This window comes from Haliotis rufescens, unplaced genomic scaffold, assembly GCF_023055435.1.
Source record: "Haliotis rufescens isolate VD_foot unplaced genomic scaffold, xgHalRufe1.0.p SCAF_6, whole genome shotgun sequence".
In the NCBI taxonomy this organism is placed as follows: domain Eukaryota; kingdom Metazoa; phylum Mollusca; class Gastropoda; order Lepetellida; family Haliotidae; genus Haliotis; species Haliotis rufescens.
This window is the reverse complement of record NW_025964334.1, coordinates 43,351,807-43,374,650: the sequence shown is the minus strand read 5'-3', so window position 1 is coordinate 43,374,650 and position 22,844 is coordinate 43,351,807. Positions and strand designations below refer to the sequence as shown.

At 38.6% G+C, this 22,844-nt stretch overlaps 1 protein-coding gene across 2 annotated transcripts in view; it reads left to right on the top strand.

The window, feature by feature from the left end:
• LOC124114617 (CCR4-NOT transcription complex subunit 11-like) overlaps positions 1-19,462 on the top strand; it is a 105,022-nt gene extending 85,560 nt beyond the window's left edge. For both annotated transcript variants that reach the window (XM_048385601.1, XM_048385600.1), the window contains 2 exons: positions 7,754-7,909; positions 19,283-19,462. In XM_048385601.1, coding sequence (XP_048241558.1) covers positions 7,754-7,909; positions 19,283-19,414 — 288 coding nt within the window. In that variant the 3' untranslated portion in view covers positions 19,415-19,462. The remainder of the gene's footprint in view (positions 1-7,753; positions 7,910-19,282) is intronic.
• Positions 19,463-22,844: the final 3,382 nt, after the last annotated feature.

Sequence of the window (22,844 nt, the reverse complement as noted above, 5' to 3'; positions counted from 1 at the left end):
AGCAGAACGGGGTTTCCTAGATTATTAAGTCTACTAATGGAAGCACCTCACCTCGCCATCGAGATCTGTTACAACAGCCCAAGTCCAACAACTTCCACGACATCCTGCCCAGCCTACATCTAAACGCCTGGAAGTTATCACGCAAAATGCAGATATCAGGATACTCTGATCATGCTTCAGAAGCTGTGGCAAGATCATGGAGACCTTCATCCTCCCTTTTATATGACAACAGATGGGACAATTTCGCCCAGTGGAGAAGACAACAAGGGATTATAAGTAATGCTGTATCAATCCCTATGGTAGCAGATTTTCTACTACATCTATGTCAGGAAAATAAGTTCCGACATTGGACGATAGAAGGTTACAGATTGGCTCTTCTCTCTGTACCTCTATATGACGGATTATCAATTGGAAACCATCCCATTCTAAACAGACTAATGAGGTCCTTTCTACTAGAAGATGTTCGCACACCTAGTATCTTCCCCAAGTGGAATCTATCTGTTGTGCTATCGGCACTTTTAACGGAACCTTATGAGCCCATGGCTAAGGCTTACTTACTCCAAAATCCAATAGAGCCTCCTTCCTCCAAGCCATGGCAACAGCAGCAAGAGTTTCAGAACTCCATGCCTTGGACTATTCTAGTCTCACTCATGATCAACATTGGACCTCAATCACTCTAAGATCGCTCTCCGATTTTGTAGCCAAGAATTAATATACCTCAAAGGGGCCGTTGGGTCATAGACAATATACCATCCCTGCCTTGGGACCAACAGTGGATCACCCTGACAGATTTTTATGTCCCATCAGAGCTCTCAAATTCTATCTTTCGACTAAAGACACACAGACGCCATCGAAGGAGACTGTTTATATCCCTCAAGACTCATTCCAAGAAGGACATCACCAAGGCTACGATAGCGGGCTGACTTAAGGCTACTGTTGCAGCAAGTTATACACAAGCTCAGAATTCCATGCCATGTCTCGGTTCTGCTCAGCTCATGAAATCAGAGCCCTAGCCATAAGTCTCGCTTCATGGACATCAGTCTCAAGATAACAAGTAGCTGTCGGTGGGCCTCATAAAACACCTTCAACCGTTTTTACTTGCATGGTGTCCAACCAGACCTAGAGGGGATATATTCCCTTGGTTCTATTGTCGAGGCGAAAAGTATCATCCACCAATAGTTTTCCCCCTGCTATCTAAATAAAAAGGTGGGGAGGGGGGCAAGGATCCAACACCAACAACATCAGAGGGTGAGTACAACCTTGATTATGCTGTCTATTAGGTGTAGGATGGATTAGAAGCACCTTGAGTACCGGTATTAACTGCCTCCAGTGGACCGGAAGTGACATTATCACCGGAAGTAACATCATCACCGAAAGTGAGATCATAACCGGAAGTGACGTCAGCTCCAGAAATAGCAGTACAAGGTTCATCTAATCAGGAAATGATGTCTTTGGTAGAAATAGACCTTGAGAGACGTCATTACCTAATAACAGGGAAGTGACAAACCGGAAGTGACATCACAGCCGGAAGTGACATCAGCACTGAAAGTGACGTCAGCACCAGTATTAGTGTCAAAAATCCAAATTTAACAAGAAATGGCGTCATTAAGCAGGAATAGATTAGAAATGACATCATTATTATGAACAAATTCAGCAAATATAATGGTAATTCTAGTGAAGGTATATCCTAGTGAAATTATCTCGAGTTAGGATACGAATCAGTAACAATGGTTTCCAGAAGAGGATTACTGTCAATTAAACAGGGAGTTGCTAGAGGCAGATTTCGGCGGGTCCCCCTGGTATATTCTGGCAGAGATGTAATAGAGGTAGAAGTTTTTTAAGAATTATCGAACTACAGTTATCATTGTTGATAACTCTAAGAATACTACCTCTATTACATCCGAAGTACTCCCTCCCACCTCCCCAATTCATCTACCTCTAGTAGTTAGAGGTGTGAAAAAAAGTGAGGTTGCCGCCATTACTTACACCATTAGCTTGGGTGGTTACAACTCTACTTGCCAACAACTAGTTGTGTGTAATTGTGGGGTCCAGCCTTGCCACTGAGATCCTTTATCATAACATGGAAGGGGTTCAGATCTTTATGCTACATTTGTATCTAGAGAAGTACACGTTCCTGCTGTCATATTTGTTATCCACCCCTTTTAAATGCTGACAGAGTCAAAATTACGAAATATTTGCAGTATTACATACATGTCAATGTAAATGTATCTTTTGTCATGATTGTGTAAATATCCAGGTGAGCGATACAGAACCTATGGGCCTCTTGTATTACTTTCTGGTATATTTCTTGGTACAGTATTGTAGGATTTATTGTGCTGTTATGAAATGTGCAACCCAGATATTTTGTTCTGTCATCATTTTTCAGTTGCTTTCATCTTGCAACTATTTATGCTCCTCTGTGTGTGTATTATTTTGCCACAATTGGATGCATCCTGCTCCAATAAACTATAATCTTAATGAAACCAAACCTACTGACAAAGATTTGAACACTACCACTATTAGAGATAATGTGTCAAATAAGGAAAAAACGTAACGTGGAAGCAATGATAATACTTCATGTTAGTTTCCCCCTCCTAGTAAGGAATGTAAGGTGTTATCATGCTGGTAATCCTTGTGGCTGTGTCAGGTCTGGATGCAGCTTGGAAAGCCATCTGGTGAATCTAATCATCATGTTTACTGTATAGTTCATACTTTTCAGTAAATGGTGAACATATCCTATTCTAACTTCTGACAGTTACATGTGTCAGACTTGTTTTGTTGATTCCAATGCAAAAACAATGCTCTAAAAATATGTTGGTTGAAGATTGTAGAAAAGAAACAGTCAAGTGGAAATCCTCTCTGTCCCTGGTGTCATTATGAAACTGAGAATGATGTAGGTATATCAGCATTGTTTTGTCCATGTCACAATGCATCAAATGTATGGATGCAAAAATTAACTGTCAAAATATGGAAATAATATTTCAGGGAAACAAGACCTATCAACCTAATTTTGCAAGAAACATTACATTCTTCAGTAAAAATCAGTGGCATTCAGGACATGTTTGAATCTCTTGTCAGAGTGGCTGCTATATCTTTGCTGGCTGCTTGGGAAAAGATATCAATTACACTATCCAGGGCCTAGATTTTCGAAACGATCGTAGCCCTAAAATTATTGTAAAGTTATCGTAAGGAAATTGTAGGCTATTGTAGCCTATTTTTGAAACTATCGTAGCCCTAAGATATCTCAAGATTGTCGTAAATCTAAGATAGCCCCATACCTGCCGTAAGTTTATTTTATCTTCATCCAAGATGGCGGCATACTTTTCCATAGATATTTTGCCAAACAATTAGTCTGCTTCACGTTCAAACATTGACATTTCATTTGGTAAAACTGAGTGATTCAAATTGACACTTCGAAAACACAAAGAACGCATCAAGGATTTCATGTCAAAAATGTTCTTAATTGCGACAGTGATCCACATAACTGTGGAGTCGATAGCTTACAATATATTTCTATACGAGTCCATGCAGAAGAAGTGTGAAACAACATACCTTTTCGATAATTTGGGAAGGATAAAAAGGGAAGGTGTCTGCAGGCTACAGTTGACAGTCACCTTATTGATAACTCAGGGGGAGCTAATTTTAGTACAAACTCTAGAGAGTGGTTCCCTTTGTATTCGCCCTGGACACCTTGCTCAATGTTACAGTTTTCATAAAGCGCAGAGTTCCGCTGTTTTCTATTTTCTGGATCACATTTGTGTCAATGCTTTAGTCTTTATTTTATATAGCATTTTATAAAATTATATCAATCTACATATGTAAAAAAACCCATAAAGGTTTCGCATAAGTTTTTACATCTAAAATCGTGTGGGACGGGTGGTTTTAATAATTGAATTTTAACTATACAGTGTAGTATTTATTGACTTAACAAGGAAATACATGTGATCAAATATTTGTATACAATATTTAATATTTTTCTTGCAAAAGTAATTGTGATTTGTTTCGTTTTCAATTCAATACCTATGTTATCTATATCCTTTTGAAAGACAAATATTTGATACAAAGTGATTAACAAACTGTCTGTTGAACAATTGCATTCTTTAAAAACACGTGATTAACGGCATATAGATGTATTCCATTAAATATAACAATTTACTGAAATTTTGACAGCAAAAGTTAAGCATAGATTTTCGTATCGACAAATTAAATAAAAAATTGGTTCCCATGCTCATTCGGGTTATCGTCACAATGTAGCATAGATTGCCAATTGTCCAAAATTCACTTTCCAATATATGTTCGCAGAAAAAATGTTTATTGAATGAAAGTTACTGATCAATATTAAATACACGTTTTCAACACAATAATCTTTGCATTCAATAAACCGGTTTTAAAATATTTTGGTCTTTTTAATATTCAAGTCTACATCTTCCTGTTTTATGTTTTAAAAAATATATAGATATACTTGAGACAAGAAAATCGTTGTAACGTATAGGTTCAACAGACAAATACTAGTAAATGATCCTCAGCAATTCTGTCCGACAAACCAAACATCATTGAACTACGTTCTGGAACAGATTTGACACATACAAAGTATTTCGCTCCTTAGCCAGATTTAATTGAAATCAGACAAATCAGTTTATTAGGTCTACTTAATCTAAAAGGATAGAAAATGACTACATAATATGTATGTTCACGTTAACTTGTGGCATGTTCCATGAGACAACATGACTTGACAATTCCTAAATTATCTCCCTTTGCGAACGAAAATTAGTGTCACTTTTAAATTTTGAAAAGAATAATGGATCTAGATAGATAAAAAAATAATTTCATCATCTAAATACTAATAGCTTGATAGTGTATTTAAGTCCTTGGTTAATTCGTGAAATATATTGGATACATAAATAACAAAACAAACTTAACAAGCTTAGATTGTCTTAAAAACTTGCTTGTGGGTGCGCTGCTTCCTGAACATTTTTTTTCTGAGTGTTTCCATGTATAATGTTGGTGTTTACACTAATATAAACTTGACTTTTGTATACTTTATAATTTATACTCTATACATCACTAAACATCAGACTTGAACACGCATGTTAAATGCTGAACGCATATGCTGTTCGATCAAAGGTCTCATCATTGTCATTTAAAATAAAGTCCCTTACTTTCGTCCTTGACTTTGTTCGGGATGTGTTTATATCATAAAGTTCTGCGCGCTCACGAGAGGACCATTTGAAGGGAAAATAGTGAAGTATCTTTTGGCACATTATTTCAATTCTAATAGCTAAAGTGTGGTAACACTAAACTTATTGATTATAGCATTTATTGGTTTTGAAAAATGCTATTGCATGGCACACGAATGCTTTTTGTGTTCGGTTAGTCATGGCATCTTTTATCATAAAAACAAAACTTCTACATGTAGGACATATGTAGGATTGTACAGAATTTCACTCAAATATGTGCATGTTAAACAATGTGACCTGACAATGTAATCATGAATTCTGTGTCACTTATCTATGTTGTTGTTATTGTCCGCAGCTGGGAAATCCCCGTGACGTCACTGGGAAACACCCTGCTTTTTCAATCTCTAACACAAATGAGTTCTCTGTCAGAGTTACGATACGCAGATACACAGCTGAAAAGAACAGAATTACTGTATAAACTGGGAAGAGAATGTTTTAGCAGAACAGATGATTGTGATGGAGAGAGTGAAAATTTGATGACAAAATAGGAAGTAGAATTATAACATTATGTTATTCTGTCCAAAATTATTCACAGTTTTTAGCTCAACAGGACTCATGGCACATATCTATTCATTAACTAGACTGTTTGCAATAAATTAATTAGGTTTGTAGGCTCTAGTTTTGTAATGAAAGCAACGGATAAGAGCCCACTTCTCAAGCGTTTTAAAGAAAGGTTGTCAAAGGGTCAATGCATGCAAATAATTGCACTTTTCTGTTACTGCTTTTAAATATTCAGTTGCATTCATAATATTTTTCACACAAAAAACTGTCTAGAGAGCAGGATGAAATGGTTTGGTGTCGACTATTTTGGCTACAAGAAACTGTCCATGTACTTCCACCCACTTTCACTCACTATATATGTTCAGTATTCAAAGCCCACCTCACCCTCAAGGCATCACAGTAAGGCTTATACCTTCCTCATTCCTTACTGTGATCCACAGTATCCTTACAGTGTCCCCTTTCACACTTTTCTGTCACAAAAACACCTGATGAATTATTAAATACATGTTATTCATGCATACTCATGAATTCGATGTCCAACGCCTGGAGTCGTTTTCAGTTTGTGCCATATCCACTGACTCCTCACCACTTGGTATCTGGTTCGTGTACATGAACTGGACAAGTGTGCCAAATGGCTTGGGATCACTCGTAAGTGTCCGTAGACTAAAGTCACAAGACACCATGATGACCCGTAGCCTTTGTACGTGTCTGTGAACGTGACCTATTTGACCATCTCTGTTCATTTCCATAACATCTTACGCATTACTAGATAAAATTACACTTAGGTTAAAAGTGTTGACGTAGCTCAGTCAGCTAACTGTCGGGCTAACAATCTGTTGGTCTGAGTTTGCATATGACGGATTCTCACAAAAACTGGTTGCTTGTCTTAGTGACATATGACCTACAGTACAGATTGTTCACATGAGAAGGTGCTGTGGTGCTGTATTCTAAAGGTGCTCTGATAAGATAAGTTACTTTTATGCACCAACATCTTCAAAAAAACAAACCCAAAATATCTTGCATCACAGAGGGATTTACCTGGGTTATTTATGATGAGGGCCAGTGGACTCGCATCCTTTCATTGTAGGTATCCCTGGTTAGAAAATGGGGGTTCATACATATGTAAACTATGTAATATAACAATGTTAATTCAAATAAAACACCCTAATTCCTCCCTTGTTTTTACCTGATTTAATATGTAATGTATATAATTATACTAGTGTTTGTTTGCACTTGAAGACGTACCTGTACATACCCCTCTAAAAAAAAATATTCGTAAGTCTCGTTGCATACACTTCACCCCAATCAATTCGGAAACAGTACCCTACCGCACATGATGTAAAATTGTGCATGCTCTGAAGCTGATAGTTAGTTAGTTAGTTAGTTAGTTTAAAATACATGTGAAATTCCGCAACTGAAACAGCTAGAACTTGAAGATCATGAAGGTTTAGAATGTGTATTCAATTTTTAACTGATTACTTATAGAAATTATTTTTTTAATTTGTATCAAATTATGAAATGGCAGCATTCATTCGTCAACATGCATAATAAGATTTCCCTTTTGATGCACTCCATGTGAAACTGTGATGTGTAAAGGATGCAGGATTTCGCATCCGTCATCTTAAATAATTTTACATGGATGTTTGTTACTATATATGATAAGAATAAGAATATTACACATAGATTAATCTGTTCTCACATATCAACCAGACAGTACTTCCTTACTTGATGGCTAATGATTTCACCATGAATGGCAATTGTCATGCTTTAAACAAAGTGCGCATCAGTGCCTTGGTGCTATGTCTTTATATGTCTGTTGATGAATATTGATTGATTTGGAACAATTTCAACTCAGTTTAATAGCGAGATCTGTTGGTCCGGGACATTATGACAATGACAGAAATGAACTGTATTGTATGACACATTGACAGTTGAGCACATGTGTCTGATTTTGTAGGTGTATAATTTTAACTTAGGTACCCAAGTTTCAAAGAAATGATGTATTTGAATTCCAGCATGTTGATCTACCTCCTGAATTCATCCACCTGTACATCTCCAACTGTATATCAACTTGTGAAACCATCAAGGATCGCTACATGCAGAACAGATTAGTCCGCTTAGTGTGTGTGTTCCTCCAGTCCCTCATCCGCAACAAGACAATTGATGTCAGGGTAAGTCTCGATACACTCCACACACCCATACTAACACAAGTACATTGATGTCAGGGTAAGTCTCGATACACTCCACACACCCATACTAACACAAGTACATTGATGTCAGGGTGAGTCTTCATACACTCTACACACCCATACTGACACAAGTACATTGATGTCAGGGTGAGTCTCGATACACTCTACACACCCATACTGACACAAGTACATTGATGTCAGGGTGAGTCTCAATACACTCTACACACCCATACTAACAGAAGTACATTGATGTCAGGGTGAGTCTTCATACACTCTACACACCCATACTGACACAAGTACATTGATGTCAGGGTGAGTCTCGATACACTCTACACACCCATACTGACACAAGTACATTGATGTCAGGGTGAGTCTCGATACACTCTACACACCCATACTAACACAAGTATATTGATGTCAGGGTGAGTCTCGATACACTCTACACACCCATACTAACACAAGTACATTGATGTCAGGGTGAGTCTCAATACACTCTACACACCCATACTGACACAAGTACATTGACGTCAGGGTGAGTCTCAATACACTCTACACACCCATACTGACACAAGTACATTGATGTCAGGGTGAGTCTTGATACACTCTACACACCCATACTGACACAAGTACATTGATGTCAGGGTGAGTCTCGATACACTCTACACACCCATACTAACACAAGTATATTGATGTCAGGGTGAGTCTCGATACACTCTACACACCCATACTGACACAAGTACATTGATGTCAGGGTGAGTCTCAATACACTCTACACACCCATACTGACACAAGTACATTGATGTCAGGGTGAGTCTCAATACACTCTACACACCCATACTGACACAAGTACATTTTAGTCAGGGTGAGTCTCGATACACTCTACACACCCATACTGACACAAGTACATTGATGTCAGGGTGAGTCTTGATACACTCTACACACCCATACTGACACAAGTATATTGATGTCAGAGTGAGTCTCAATACACTCCACACACCCATACTAACACAAGTACATTGATGTCAGGGTGAGTCTCAATACACTCTACACACCCATACTAACACAAGTACATTGATGTCAGGGTGAGTCTCAATACACTCTACACACCCATACTGACACAAGTACATTGATGTCAGGGTGAGTCTCAATACACTCCACACACCCATACTGACACAAGTATATTGATGTCAGTGTGAGTCTCAATACACTCTACACACCCATACTGACACAAGTACATTGATGTCAGGGTGAGTCTCAATACACTCCACACACCCATACTGACACAAGTATATTGATGTCAGGGTGAGTCTCAATACACTCCACACACCCATACTAACACAAGTACATTGATGTCAGGGTGAGTCTCAATACACTCTACACACCCATACTAACACAAGTACATTGATGTCAGGGTGAGTCTCAATACACTCTACACACCCATACTGACACAAGTATATTGATGTCAGGGTGAGTCTCGATACACTCCACACACCCATACTGACACAAGTACATTGATGTCAGGGTGAGTCTCAATACACTCTACACACCCATACTGACACAAGTATATTGATGTCAGGTTGAGCTCTGATGTACACTTTGATGTCAGGATTTTGGAAAAGAAGTTCATGGGAATGTTATTCTTCATTTGTACCAGCCTGGTTCCCTAGGTATGTTGCGCTGGCGCTACACTGACCCAGGCAATGACTGCACAATTGCCGCCACCACTAGACGAACAAACATGGCGGACATGCCATGTATTTACTATAGAAAAACTCTAGAACGGGTGGTTAAATTTTTTTTTAGCATATTCATGAATGCTCTTGCAATGTATATGTCACGAGAATAACGTCCGTTGTTAATTTTAGTGAAGAAAAACATTGTTTAAGCTGTTTCGAGACTCGAAAGTGGTCGTCACATCAGTGAAATGTAAACAATGACACACACCCCATTTTCAACAGTGATATGTGCGTTAATTTTCGTGTCAGCTCACTGTTATCACGAAATCGTATACACAATACATGGAATTAAACGACCACGTCAATGAAATACTGTTGGCATCTTTGTTTTAGCAAATTTGATGAAGTAAATGTCGCCGATTATGCCCCGTTTTCTCCAATTGTGAAATTGTGGTTTAGCGGAATTATTGAACGCCTAGTGTGTGTCATTGTTTACATTTCACCGATGTGACGACCACTTTCGAGTCTCGAAACAGCTTATGGTATCCGGGGTCATTATTACATTGGGGTCATATATAATAAAAATGTAAATATGAAAGGTCAGGTAGGTGCTACTTTCAATGTTTACAAACAAACATTGCGTCCCCCTTGTCAATCAATCAATCTTTATTCATGGTACTTATGAGGCCAAAGGCCTATAGTACAATGTGTGGGGCGTGTTACAAATTCATACATTTTCTTAGTTTCATGGCATGATAAATGAACATTGATAGATTTCTAATAGTTTCTGTACAATCACAAGTCATTGATTTACAAAATTTGTTACCGTTTGGGTTGCGGTAGAAATAGTTATTTAGATATTTTGCTCTTAAATCTTCATACACTGGACATACACATAAAAAGTGATATTCATCTTCAGTACAATCAGTTTTATAAATCCTACAAAGTCTGTGTTCTCTTGCAATACCTTCATATCTGCCTATTTCAATAAATAGATCATGTGAGCCACAACGGAATCGAGAAAGAGCTGTTCTAAACTTATGTAAATTTACACTTAATAGATAAGGTTCTAGTATAATAGTAGTCTTCAATGTAGTGTAGTAGTTTGCTTTTCTAGAACTGGACAAAGAACAATGCCATTTTTTAATGTACATATCTTTTAAAGTCTGTGTCAAACGGGAGAAGAAATGTTGTGGCATATCTACATGTTGCTGTAACCATATTCGTATAACATGTTTTTAACTTTTGATGCCCAATTTTGTTTCCCATGGCTGTTGTAGAGAAGCATCATATTATAACATTTTTTCGGGTATCTTGAAGATGGCATATTTAATAGCTTGACCCAGTATTTAATAACCTTTAAATAACTATTGATATACATGGGAAACCGTCCGCATTCACCATATACCCTTGCGTTTTCTGTGCTAGATTTTACCCCCAAGAACCGTTTACATGCATATAAATGTATTTTCTCAATAATAGTCTGTTGGCCAGGGGTGAAAAACAAGATTTTCGTTCCCACATTTTCCTGTATACCTTAAACCTTTTCTATTGCATAAAGGAGGTATGTGTACACAATTTTCATTGGGTAGTAAGCTTGCAAGTGTGTGCAGGAATTTTCAGGGGGTCAAAATTGCATAAATTGAAGAAAAAATTCATAATTTGACAAAATTGGCTGTAACATTTTTATTAAGTCATTAAACTATCCAAATTATGTCTTTGATTTCAGGAATTATGTTCGGTTATCTGAATTTGGTGCATATTTTGTTTCATTTAACTGTTATTCTAATTCTCAGTGGAAACATTGGTAAAAATCATGTTTTTTTACTTCATTTTAAAATCTTGTGAGTAGGTAAAACATTAATTCCTTTGAATTGTGATAATAAAACCACTATAACTGGGTATTAAAATCTGCCTTAACCATTGTACTATCCTATACCAAAAACAAAATGAAAATATATTACATAGGGGTTGAGATATTGTATACAATGTTACCCCACCCCCCAAAAACCAATTTTGACAAAAATTGCTTATTGAGATATGGTGGTAGATGATGTTGCTGTAGTGGATGAGTGGGATAATTGCAACAATGCTTAAAAACACCAAAATTGTAAACACATAAAGAAAAAAGATCTTTCAAGTTTTTCTGTGAGCATTTATGGTGGCCATCTTGAATTTCAATATGGCCGCCATTTTTACCTGTTTTCAAAATCAAGATCTTATATAGTTTTTCAACATGGTCATGTAATATATCATATGAAAGCCTTTTACATTGTCTTTTCAATGATGTACATTATTCACTGACTCCTGTGGTAAATTGACACCCAACAATGAAAAAAGGAAATATTGAAATCTAATTTCTCTCGCGACCCATACCCAAATTTAGATTTAAGTTAAAATGGACATATTTTCACTCAAAATTGTAGATCTACTGCACTTTAGTTCTTCAACATGGTCATGTAATATATCAAATGAAAGCGTTTTTACATTGTCTTTTCAATGATGTACCTTATTCACTGACTTCTGTGGTAATCTTATCCCCCAATAATACAACAAATGATATATCGAGAGCTAATTTCTCTAGCAACACCAACCAACCTCCAAAGTCGTATTTTAATCAAATGGACATCGTTTCACTCAAAATTGTAGATATACTGCACTTTTGTCTGAGCATTTCACTAGTTTATAATTTGAGTGAAGAAACAAACATGAGAATACTTGTAGTATTATGAAGTATTAAAAATTACATCCCAGAGTCAAGGGCTGTGAAATAGTGTCACCTCTAGTCACCGTCAGAGTCCATCTCTTCTGGAAAGGTAGGTAAGTTGTTTCTGTTTAGGCATGACATAGCACAACTGCATCCAAGGGAACATCCCATGTTGTTCTTGGCACAACTACACCTGGATGAGGAGCATCTGCCTGTTGTGCATTTACAGGTGAGCAATTCTAGACACAGTGCTGGCATTCATTCCTGGGTCATTGGGATGGGTTCTATGACATCGTCTGTAGACGTCCACCTATACCCTTCTGGTGGTAGAATGTCAGACTTTCCTTTGTGTGCAGAACACCACGTAACGCAAATGTCCTGACATCTGAGTAGAGGTTGTGTGGTGGGAGTTCCTCTAGGTCTCAAACTCTGTGGAACATGTCAGCTGTAAGTGTATTAATGCTGCAACAAATACGGTTGTGCGATAAATATGTTCCAGGTCCACAACCTGTGACCGTATGGAATGATGGTAGAGCTGCTACAACATCTGAGAGAATGAGAGATTGATGTACATCATCAACTGATATGCACCAATTCATATATGAGAAGAAAACCAATGTTTATGATGTTTCATCTGTACTAACACATCAGCGTCCACCATTCGTGTCTCTGCCTCTTTATGTGTTGACAGTAGATTTGGCATTGCTTCAGATTGATCTATGGACGATACTGCCGTATCTGGGCTGCTTAATCCACCTGCCTTGATGATGATTTGATGATTATGATGGAGATGCTGTGCCTGTGTGTGCAATTCTGTGGTCAAGAATTGTATCAAATTTTGCTTGTTCATTTCAATAAAACTGGACAATGAAGTCAGCAAAAGGATGTCTCATTTACCTATTATTCTTCGAATTTTCTTTGATCGATCACCTCTTTTTGTCCGAGTTGCAGATTTTACTGACTTTGCAACATATTGGTCAAATACATCATCGACTTAAGTACAAGTTTCACTGAAGTTCTTCAGCACATACCAATTGAAATCATCAGCCAAATCTCCAAAGGTCCTAGATTAGCTTGGTTTGCCTATAGCCTGTACAAGAGCCATGCCAGAAACAACAATGCTTGTTGTGTCATCAGTTGATGGTAGCATGAGAATCTGCAAGCAAATGTGATAATGCAGCTTTGTTGTACAAAGTAGACCATCTATTGTTGCCAGGGAAGGTAGGGTCTGGGACAGCTCATGTGTTAGAAGATGTGGTACGTTTACTTCTCTTCCACTGTGGGTGCCACTCAGCAACCTTCTTAAAAGTTTTCTTCCTTGCCTAAAGGTATTGGTTTGAGTTGACTTCTTTGATACCTGCATGGTGTACAGTGCGGAACATGTACTGTTGGACGTATTTCTGATATTTTGTCATGAATACTCTCAGTATTATCCGCCAATCGATTGTCAATGAACTCTGACAAAAGCTTGTCACCTCGATTCATACCATGATGATGTAATATCTTCTTCAGATCAATCTGCAGCAATACCAAATCTACTATAAACACATGAAGAGGCAGATACACGAATGATAATGCATGTCATGGATGCCTCCTGCAATGTATACGACCACATTGTCATTCACAACCGAGACACTGATGTGTTAGTACCATTAATACATCATAATCATCTGTTTTCTGCTCAAATATAGATGGGTGTAGGTACTGCAAAGGACCCTCTATTCATACAAGTTGATGATGTACATCAATCTCTCACTCCAGATGTTGTAGCAGCTCTACCAGCATTTGTCGTCAACATGTACAATCCAGCATTGACTGCAACTAGCATTAATACACTTACAGCTGACATGTTCCACAGAGTTTGAGACCTAGAGGAACTCCCACCACACAACCTCTACTCAGATGTCAGGACATTTGCGTTACGTGGTGTTCTGCACACAAAGGAAAGGCTGACATTCTACCACCAGAAGGGTATAGGTGGACGTCTACAGACGATGTCATAGAACCCATCCCAATGACCCAGGAATGAATGCCAGCACTGTGTCTAGAATTGCTCACCTGTAAATGCACAACAGGCAGATGCTCCTCATCCAGGTGTAGTTGCGCCAAGAACAACATGGGATGTTCCCTTGGATGCAGTTGTGCTATGTCATGCCTAAACAGAAACAACTTACCTACCTTTCCAGAAGAGATGGACTCTGACGGTGACTAGAGGTGACATTATTTCACAGCCCTTGACTCTGGGATGTAATTTTTAATACTTCATAATACTACAAGTATTCTCATGTTTGTTTCTTCACTCAAATTATAAACTAGTGAAATGCTCAGACAAAAGTGCAGTATATCTACAATTTTGAGTGAAACGATGTCCATTTGATTAAAATACGACTTTGGAGGTTGGTTGGTGTTGCTAGAGAAATTAGCTCTCGATATATCATTTGTTGTATTATTGGGGGATAAGATTACCACAGAAGTCAGTGAATAAGGTACATCATTGAAAAGACAATGTAAAAACGCTTTCATTTGATATATTACATGACCATGTTGAAGAACTAAAGTGCAGTAGATCTACAATTTTGAGTGAAAATATGTCCATTTTAACTTAAATCTAAATTTGGGTATGGGTCGCGAGAGAAATTAGATTTCAATATTTCCTTTTTTCATTGTTGGGTGTCAATTTACCACAGGAGTCAGTGAATAATGTACATCATTGAAAAGACAATGTAAAAGGCTTTCATATGATATATTACATGACCATGTTGAAAAACTATATAAGATCTTGATTTTGAAAACAGGTAAAAATGGCGGCCATATTGAAATTCAAGATGGCCACCATAAATGCTCACAGAAAAACTTGAAAGATCTTTTTTCTTTATGTGTTTACAATTTTGGTGTTTTTAAGCATTGTTGCAATTATCCCACTCATCCACTACAGCAACATCATCTACCACCATATCTCAATAAGCAATTTTTGTCAAAATTGGTTTTTGGGGGGTGGGGTAACATTGTATACAATATCTCAACCCCTATGTAATATATTTTCATTTTGTTTTTGGTATAGGATAGTACAATGGTTAAGGCAGATTTTAATACCCAGTTATAGTGGTTTTATTATCACAATTCAAAGGAATTAATGTTTTACCTACTCACAAGATTTTAAAATGAAGTAAAAAAACATGATTTTTACCAATGTTTCCACTGAGAATTAGAATAACAGTTAAATGAAACAAAATATGCACCAAATTTAGATAACCGAACATATTACCTGTAATCAAAGACATAATTTGGATAGTTTAATGACTTAAAGAAAATGTTACAGCCAATTTTGTCAAATTATGCATTTTTCCTTCAATTTATGCAATTTTGACCCCCTGAAAATTCCTGCACACACTTGCAAGCTTACTACCCAATGAAAATTGTGTACAGATACCTCCTTTATGCAATAGAAAAGGTTTAAGGTATACAGGAAAATGTGGGAACGAAAATCTAAACTAAGCCACTTTTCCGCTGGTGGCCAACTGACTATAACATCCAAATGTTCTAGGCCCCAAATTTCTGATCCATACAATAGCATGTCAATCAGTAATCGATCAGAATTAACCATCTGGAATCTGGAGCAACTACTGGGATAATTGTTATCATTATGAAAACACTAATCTAAGATACTGAGAATCAGTGTCTAACTGTGAGATAGCTGAGACATTTTACAAGTTTTGTCAAGATATATACTCTGTTAAGGGCAAAGGTGATTTTTAGATTATTTTTTTGTTTCATATAAATAATTAACAGATGGTAATCGATTTTTTAAACTTGGCACACATGATTGATATTGACCAAGGTTCCATATGGCACACATGGAACAGAATGTTTTAAGGTGAAGGTCATCTGTTTACAATATCTTGTATGGCCACTATTAGAGTCCAAGACTGACTGGCATCGTAGTGCCATGAAAGCAGTCCGATCCAGAATTGTGGCCTGGGGAATGTTCAACCACTCTGCCTGCAGTGCTTGTGCCAACTGTCGGAGGGTCTGTGGTTGTTGCTGATGTGCTCGTTTATCCAGTGCATCCAGGAGACCTGAAGGGCCATTGCAGAACCTGCATGTTGTGATTCCTGAGGCTGTTATCTGTCTTGCTGTGTGAGGTCGTGCGTTTTCTTGTTGCAAAATGACTTTCACTTATGGCAAAATAGGAGGATGTGGACGCTGAAGAATCTCATCCATGCAACGTTGTGCCGTTAAATTCCCCAGAACTTACACCAAGTCTATCCTACAAGTGTAGAAGATGGCTGCCACATCATCCCACTACCACCACCATGTCTGTACACTTCCTGTATGCAGTGTCGTGCAAAATGTTCCCCGCCTGTAAACGTGATGTCTACCATCTGCACACAAAGCATAAAATATGACTCGTTCCCAAGCCAATGTTATCTCCATGGCAGTTGTGGCCATACTGTATGACCTTGACACCATTGAGGTTGCAGCCGAAGAAGCAGGTATGTCAAAATGACATCTTGAACTGATCGTTGAGTGCATATACCTTCTATGCGTAAAAGCTTCCTCGCTATCTGTGCTGATATCCTATGGAGGTGGCTGTGATGGTTCTTTCACATAAGTGACCTAGCTGTATGAATCTGTCCTGTGCCCTGGTAGTGATTCGTGGTCGAACCTTCTGGGAAGGTAACGTGTCATCCTGTGTGTCTGGTAACAGTTCCACAGTCTCATAATGGTGCTTGATGCTACGTGGAAGTACCTGGCTACAGCTGAAGATGATTCTCCTGTTTGCAGGCAGCTAATAGTGTTGTTGCCTTGGGCTTCCGTAAGTCGTGGCATGTTTTCACTGTTCACTTGCTGTAAGATTCTGATGGCTTGCAAATGAAAACGCAACGGGTCTATAGCCCAACAAGTAATGTTGCACATTCATGTCATGTTGGTGTGTATTTGGAGCAAGGCTCTCACATGGTTGTGTTTTCGCAAATTTTTTCAATCTTTTGGCTAAATTTCTGCAGTAACTCAATCTTTCCACACAAAACAATCCCAACCAATTCATTTTTGGTATTAATTTTGAATGGATGTGGGCATCATTATCAGGTATTTACGATTTGACTACTTTTGTGTTTCTTTTTTTGTAGAGTATATGAGAAACAATTTAGTCAGGACTCTTGCCTAGCGGGATCAGTTTCCATTTCTTTGCTTGTAGATGTCAGCGGCTTGGGGTCTTTTCCCTAATTTTAACTAGTTGGATTTGTCTGAAATGTGTCCGAATTGTTACCTTGTTTCATTTTAGTTATCATTGTCCGACTGACAAATCATCAACCTTCTGACGTAATATATATTAATACGCGCATTCCAGGAAAAGTTAAGCACCAACCCTCATTATTTTCATATATCACATACTTCCATGTATCTTTCTTTAAATGTCTGCTCATGAAAGTATCTCATTTTGAAAAGTGGCTAGCGTGCAATCGATACCAGCTGAAGTTTTTGTACCAGAACACTGTATGTTTTTCCAAGTGGTCGCAAGTACTGCGTCATGTCATACGATGCAAAGAAGAACAGTGATAGTTATTGCCATGGAACAGTTACAAAACATATCATAATATAAGGGTAATGCTTATTTTCAGGGCATTATAATTTGCAGAAGCCCGAGGTCTTCCATTAACTGCCCGACAAGGGGGGCAGTTGAAAAGACCAAGGGCTTCTGCAAATGATCATTATTATAGCTAAAATGAATAGAATTTGTTAGCAAAAGAAAAATAAACAACAATGTCCGTTTTGAAACATTTACTGCAATCAACACACAAAGAATGTCACTGATCCATTTAACAAAAATGAAAACATCATAGAACAAAGCAGATGATGTCACTATTGAACATCAATATGACGTCACCTAACAACGTGCTTGATAATGGCCCCTTCGTCAGAAAATATGAGGGCATTATCAAGTCACAGAGGCCGGCTCATGTCTGATAACATGCGGGCGGTTTAATGATAATTCTATCCATTTTAGCTGTAAGATAATGTTCGTTAGTTTCTATATTTCATTATGAAAACTGTATATCACTTTGTAAACACTGGAGTCATATGAAAATAGAACCACAAGGCTCAAAGGCATGCCTGAAATATGAAAAAAATGATGACAGACATGATTAAGCTGCAATGACACTAGAAAAACAGGGTTACTCGAAGGTCAAAGGTCATAGCTGGATAATAAAAATATCTATACCCCCCGAATGTTGTGTGTTATTCCGCATACCACATACCTCCGTAATGATATGCAACCCATGCTTGCCGTAAAAGGCAACTATGCTTGTCGTAAGAGGCGAGTAACGGGATTGTGTGGTCAGGCTCGCCAACTTGGTTGATGCATGTCATCATATCCCAATTGCGTGGATCGATGCTCATCATGTCAATTACTGGATTGTCTGGTCCAGACTCGATTATTTACATCTGGAATATTGCTGAGTGCGGCGTTTAACAACAAACAATCATAATGATACATGCAGAAATGTGCAAACATGACATTTTCAATATGGCCATCGGGCCATTCTATTTTCAAGTTGTCTCACACTTATGTTAGCTCAAGGCAGGGTATTTTAATCTGGCATGAGGTTGTAGCTGGCATGCATTTCACTGAAGGAAATGGCAGCCACTGGGAATGTGTGGTGTTATTATGTAATGATTTACGGGGCCTTCAAAAATTGTCAATGACAGGGCTGCTTCTGATTTTTCAAGTATGTGCAAGCACTTTTCTTCTTCTTATATTTACAGACTTTATTAGGGCATTTATGGATTAAGACAGAGTCAGCATTAAGAAGACTGCATGAACAATAGGAAAACAGGGCCATGTTTCAAAGGTTGCAAAAACACAGATAGTCTTTGATAGGATGTTGAATGGAAATAACAATTGAGTGAAGAAAATCATAGTGGATATCAATACATCAGGAATTTAGTGTGACTATTTGTTTATTGCAGGACATCTTCATTGAAGTACAGGCATTCTGTATAGAATTCAGCCGCATTCGAGAAGCAGCTGCCCTGTTCCGATTACTGAAATCTCTGGACACAGCTGAGCCTCAGCCCCCACCTCCACCAGCTTCGCGTTGAAAGTCACCACCTCACTCACTCTCACAAATAAAGTGCATTCAAACACTACTGCTGTCCTATGTTGTATTTTTAGCTCATCCAACTGAATGTCAAGTAACCTGTAGTAATGGCTTGTCATTTAGAGTTGTACCGGCAGCATCTGATAATTCCTCACAACCATTGGAAACATATCCTATACCCTACCTCTATTACATCATAGCCATAAATATTGTTGTTTGGCTGCCATGTTGCTTGTCGTAAGAGGCGACTCATTGGATTGGATGGTCTTGTGTGGTGACCTAGTTGATAACATGTCACCGTATCCCAGTTGCATGGATTGATGCTCATGATGTCAATCCCTGGATTGTCTGGTCCAGAAATAAGCATACAAAAATCAAACAATAGTTATCATTTTTAATAGTTCTATGAGTAGAAACTCCATTACATTATGGACATAAATCCTGTATTTTGAATGTCATCACACTGTACACTTCAGTTTCAACAGAAGTCCTCTTCGCTGTCAACTATCCATATCAGTTGTGCAGGTAATAGTAACTTGCTTACCTGTATCTCGTGCACTTGCATGAGTCGGGACAACGGCACTTCTTTCCTTGAAAAATGCAAAAATTGGAAATGACTTGACAAGTAATCAATTCATGATGTCTTTAGCTGTGAACAATTTCTTGGAAACAAACCAGGTTAACTAGCACTGTGTAGTCAAGAGGAAATTAGGAACATTATTGTTTCTTGTATGAAGATTACATGACATCTTGATCAAATTCCTTCAAAACTTGTCGTTGAATTTATAGATCCTGTCATCACTGACATCATCAACAAGAGCTCTTGAAGGACAGTATAGATCTTGACCTTCCTAGAAAAAGATGTTAATTCCAGACTAATGGATTGTCTCTCTGCTTGATATATAACAATCTTCTTACAGCTCCAAATACAGTACCAAGACTGCTTGTACGTGTTGTAAATGATCTTATGTACATGTATGCTATCGAAACAAACTCAACAACAAAAGTTCCTGTGAAACCAATATTTTATTGTATTTTTCAAACAAGTAAAGTTTAGTTTTCAATATTGTAGTACATGTATGGAATCAAGTCACAAAAACGCAACTGCTACAGAAATGCATGCCTTCCATGCAAAAGTTGACTTTTATGCAGGCCCCATGCATTTCACTACCCAAGAATGGGTATAAAAACTTCATTTCATATGCATTATTTAGCATCGTGCTGACAACAATCACTCAGAAAAACAACAAAATTACGCAGTTATTCAACATTACGAAATGCCCTGCCTGTCCGAAAATGAGCATCTGCAAGCCATTGGTATGCTTGAAGCAGGATCGAGTCAAGGTGATGTTGCAAGACAATTTAACGTCCACAGAACACCATTTGGTGCTCATGGCAATGTTGGCAACAGACAAATGCAGTCAGAGACCATCCTCGGAGTGGCAGGCCGCGTGTAACCAATAATCGACAATTGGATTCGAACAACACACCTACGAAATCGATTCCAGCCAGCAACAGTGACTGCAAGAAGCCAGATGTCCAATTTTGACAGGAAACCACTGTCAAACACGTCTACAGTGGTGCAGACAGCGTCTCCACTGGACGTCCATGCAGTGGGGACAAGTTCTATTCACTGACGAGTCTCATTTTCACCTCAACCACAAGGGACGGATTCGAGTGTACCGACGTCGAGGTGAACGTTACGTCAATCATTGTGTCACGAAAGAAGGACGGTTCGGGGCCCAGGCATTACCTTTCAACATGACAACGCAGGGCCTTATATTGCTCGACTTGTTCAGGATTCTCTTCAACAAAACAACGTGAATGTCATCCCCTGGCCGGCTCGCTCCCATGAACTTTCGTTGTTCAGTATATGTCATTCCTTTTTTTTTTTGGTCTTTTGACACCATAGACCACAAATTGCTTATCAGGAGACTTAAACAACAAATTGGAATCACAGGTGATACACTGAGGTGGCTCTTATCATATCTCAGAAACAGATTCCAGTCAGTCTATGTCAAAGGCGAGAAATCTAATCAAACATCTATCACCTGCAGTACCCCCCAGGGTTCAGTCCTGTGTTATTCATCCTGTATACCAGTGGTCTGAAAGGCATCATTTTCAAACATCAGACATCTCATCCCTGTTATGCTAATGGCACGCAACTGTACAACAAGTTCCGGCTGTACACATTATCACATGCATTCTCCAGAACAACATAATGTACAAAGAATTAAAACAGGGAATGACATCAAGCCTGTTGATGCGGAATGATGATAAAACTGAGGTGATGTTGCATGGCACACGACAGACGCTGCAACAAGTTTAGTAACAGATAGCCATTGGGGATGCTATATCTCGGGAACCAAAAGTCAAGAACTATGGTGTGTACCTGGATCAGGACCTGTCTCCATTTTCAAGTCGATCATTTGTGCAAATCCTGCTTTTACAATCTTAAATGTATTGTAAACATCAGGCATCTAAATACATCTGACGCAGCACATGTTCTAGTCGGTGCACTGGTCCAAACAAGACTACAAAAGATCCAGAACACAGCAGCCAGGATTGTCGCGCGTATTTCACGACCTGCATACATATCACTCGTGCTGCAATATGTCCACTGGCTGCCTCTGGAACCTCGGACCCAGTTCAAAGTCCTCTGTTTCACGTACAAGAACCTCCATGGACATCGCAAGCATTACGGACCTAACCTGGGCATTCCTTCATAGTGACCAGCTATGGTCTCGGTGACCCGCTTGGACTCAGCTTGATTACGTCAGATTATCCGTACTACAAAAGCTACGATCTTAGCCAAGAATTGGACACTAACAGACCTGGATTAACATGTGCCACATGTGACTCAGCAAGTGAATGACACCCTACCGAGACACAGTCATCATGGACACACCTTGGAAGTCAGGCCTACTTACTGAGGCTTGTGGGCCGAGGAGGAAAGTTTGGATACAGCATTGACTAATACAAGGAGAATAAATACAAAGAACGACAAATATATTCAAGTTTTCTACTGTGTAGTCGGGGGCACGGGTGGCCCAGTCGTCTAAGGCGCTGTGCAGAGTTGCGTCCCTTGGGCACGCCAGAAACCTATGATTGTGGGTTCGAATCCCGGTTCGCCCCAATTATGTTTCTAGGTTTGTCAGCACCATACCCGTGCTCATGGGTTTCACCGAAGTGGTAAACGTCCGAGACCTGCATCACTTCGGGCTTTCCTCCCACATTAAGCTGACACGCCGTGATATAACTGGAATACTGTTAAAGCGGCGTTAAACCCAACTCACTCACTCACTCGACTGTAGTCATTTTACGTTTCCTTCGTATAGATAATCCCATATAAATACTCCATGGCAATAGTATTCCGACCCAATGATCCAAGCTATGATTAAATCAACATCGGAAAACACCATAGATACAAC